This window comes from Monoraphidium neglectum (assembly GCF_000611645.1).
Source record: "Monoraphidium neglectum strain SAG 48.87 unplaced genomic scaffold scaffold00577, whole genome shotgun sequence".
Lineage (NCBI taxonomy): Eukaryota > Viridiplantae > Chlorophyta > Chlorophyceae > Sphaeropleales > Selenastraceae > Monoraphidium > Monoraphidium neglectum.
In genome coordinates, this window is record NW_014013051.1 from 133 (window position 1) to 3,010 (window position 2,878).

The 2,878-nt window shown below is 63.9% G+C and overlaps 2 protein-coding genes across 2 annotated transcripts in view; both read left to right on the plus strand.

Annotated features, from left to right (window-relative positions):
- Nucleotides 1-624: 624 nt before the first annotated feature.
- On the plus strand, nucleotides 625-1,325 carry MNEG_4235 (hypothetical protein; the record flags this gene model as incomplete). Its single annotated transcript, XM_014047282.1, has 2 exons — nucleotides 625-767; nucleotides 1,031-1,325. 2 exons carry the CDS (start codon nucleotides 625-627, stop codon nucleotides 1,323-1,325), a joined length of 438 nt encoding a protein of 145 aa, XP_013902736.1.
- A 1,047-nt stretch (nucleotides 1,326-2,372) lies between these two features.
- The window catches only part of MNEG_4236 (putative Malignant fibrous histiocytoma-amplified sequence 1 like protein), a gene marked incomplete at both ends in the record, with an annotated part of 5,706 nt that continues 5,200 nt past the window's right edge, over nucleotides 2,373-2,878 (plus strand). The window contains one exon of the mRNA XM_014047283.1: nucleotides 2,373-2,560. Coding sequence (XP_013902737.1) covers nucleotides 2,373-2,560 — 188 coding nt within the window. The remainder of the gene's footprint in view (nucleotides 2,561-2,878) is intronic.

Consider the following 2,878-nt stretch of genomic DNA (forward strand, 5'->3'; position numbering starts at 1 on the left):
TGCAGCGGTAGCTGTGCTTGGACGTTTGATCCCTCGGTACTCCCTGCGAGTACAGAGGATTTACTGCAGCATGGCACAAAGGCAGCGCCAAGCGGGCGCACTGAGTGCTTTGGGTTTGCGGTGGCGGCAGGCTGCGCGGGCGCGGCAGCGGCCCTGCCGAAGCGGCATGCTGTAGGCAAGACGCCAGGGGCCCGGGCTTCCGCGCCCCGTAGCAGGCCATCCGGTGCAAGGCCGGGTCGCCACGCGGGCTTGCTCCCCTGGCTCAATACGCGTGGCGCTTTGCCTGCCCGCGCGAACGCCCGTCCTTCTCGCCTCCCCGGGACCAACTAGGTGAAAGTGCACGGCGGCTTCCTGGCGACCTCGCGCCATGCGCTGCCGACGATGCTCGAGGTCATAAAGGAGGCTCTTGACCAGGCACGAACAGAGCTGCGGCAATCAGAACCGGCGGCGGCACCCGCACCTGCAGCCGCAGCTCCGGCGGCGGCCAACGGCACGGCCGGCGAGGCAGCAGGGGATGCCACGTCAGCCCCAGCAGCCGCGGCAGCGGGGGCGGCGCCGAATGCAGAAGCGGAGCCGAAGCTCTACCTGCTGGGCCACAGCCGGGGGGGCGGGCTGGCGACGGTGATGGCTGCGCAGCTCTCCAGCGCGCATTTCCAGGAGGCAGGGCGCTTCATCGCCGGCATCTACACGTTTGGGGCCCCGAAGGTCGGCAACAAGAAGTTTGTGCAGAGCTACGGCAAGCGGCTGGGCCAGGTCACGTATGCGTGGTGAGCGGGCGGTGCAGAGGGGACGGCGGCGTTCTGTTGCGATCGTCGCCTTCCTGCCGGTGTACATGGAGACGTGCGGTGTGTTTGTTGCGCCCTGTTGGCGCTGCACTTGACACTCTTGGCCGCGCACCTCACTTACACCCCAGCCTCATCGTGCCCTTGTCATTCCCCGCCGCTACTTCGTGCCACGCGCCCCCAAACACAAAAACAAAGGCATTCTGGCCGCCCAAACACATCACCCCCACTTCTCCCTCAAAAATCAGGTGGAACGAGAAGGATATTGTGCCCTTCCTGCCGCCCCAGGTCTGGCTGGGCTACCGCCACCTGGAACCAGAATCCCGCTGGCGCGTATGGAACGGCACCTGCGCGCAAGCGCACTGCAGCATCTTTGACATGGCCGCGGGCCGCGCGTGCCTTTCTCTCGACTGCCCGACCGTGACGGCAGCGGTGTGCATGTTCAACGAAGAGCGGGACCACAAGCAGCAGGCGTACGTGTCCAGCCTCAGGAAATGCATGCCCCGCAGCGCCGTGCCTGACGCGTGCCTTGCTGCCATCTAGGCTGCCCTCGTCGCAAAGGAGCGGGGTGTGTGTTGTATGTGGAGGTGTTCGCGTTGCTGCTCCGCCGCCGTGCCGCTCGATGCTCCTGCGGCAGGGGTCCCGGGGGTGGGGTGAGAGGGGGGCACTCGTGGCTTGGGCCGGCGAGGGCGGCCTGTGGGCTTCAATTTGGTTTGAGCGCTCATGAATATGACATATGGACAATGGTGATTGAGGGTTGAGAGACGCCCACATTGACCTCGGCAAACGCTGCGCAACCTGTACGCTTGCACAATGGCAGCGGCGACTGACCGGAGGAGCGTGTCGTGATTATACCCGCTGCCGTCAGGCCCCCCAATACTACTTCGCAAAGTGGGATATTATCAACTAAGTGCACGCATTCCTACTTATGCCATTGCATGAAACCTTTCCGCGGGGTGCTGAACCTTGGATCTGTGCATGACAGCTGCCACATTGACTGCACCACGACGCGTTCCTCGCACATCTGGATGGTGTAATGTGCATAGTGTAGACTACAGATAAAGCTGCTGGTGGGGTGCCTGTCACTTTCGGTCTATGTACGGTATCGCAGAATCGCGTTTGTCATGGTCAACCAGTCAATCAAGGTGTGCCTCGCTGTTGTGCATGGACACAGGCGTCGCAGGGGCTCTTGCAGCATGAAATATCTGATTGTGGCTATCTCCACGTCTTCATATGTTGATTGAGTCACATGCACCGATATTGCCTCGCTGGCCCTTGAAATCACCCGCCGTTCCCGTGTCACTTGAGCATTCCGCACGAAGCGCTGCCTCGATAAAGCAGTGGGCATAATTTATTCGGGTATCACTGCATATATCTGTCATCAGGCACGACCCTGCCGAACCCGCGGAGCGGCTCATCACTCGCAGGGCACGCCGGGCTGGCGCACTGAAGGTCGCGATGCATTGAAGAGATGCGCAACATCTTTTAGACGCACATATGACAGGCTGCGGTGCTTGGAGCGCAGTTCATAGCACGACCCGAGGTGTCACGCCGCCGTCGCTGCGCATGGCGCACGCCGCAGCCCGCGACATGCGGCCGCAGCTGACTTCGCTTGACGCAAACAACGACGGGGATTGGCGGCAGGGCCTGCCGGGCGACGTCCTCGTGGCGTGCCTGGAGCGCCTGCTGCACGACCCCCAGGCGGTCGCTGCCGCGCGCGGGGCGTGCGCGGCGTGGCGCGCGGCGGCAGACGCGTGCGTGCAGGAGGTCACGCTGAGGTGAGGATGAAGTGATGTCACAGCGGCAGGGGTTGCGCGGTGGCGTGGCCTTCTTGCCTGAGCCGGCTTGTGGTCGGCCGCCAGTGTGTTGAGCTGGGGGAGGTCCCGGCGCCGCAGTGTTGTCGGGTTTCCCGAAGCAACTGCGCCGGGCGGCTGCGGCGCAGTGGCGGTCCAGCATCGGACCTGCACACCGCATGATTCCATCAGCCATTCAGCAGAGCCCCCAGGGGTTTCCAATGTAGGGGCGTGTCCGGCAGCCCTACGGCAAGAACCAACCCCGCCCCCGCCTCAGGTGCTGGCCGCAGCGGCCGCAGGCGG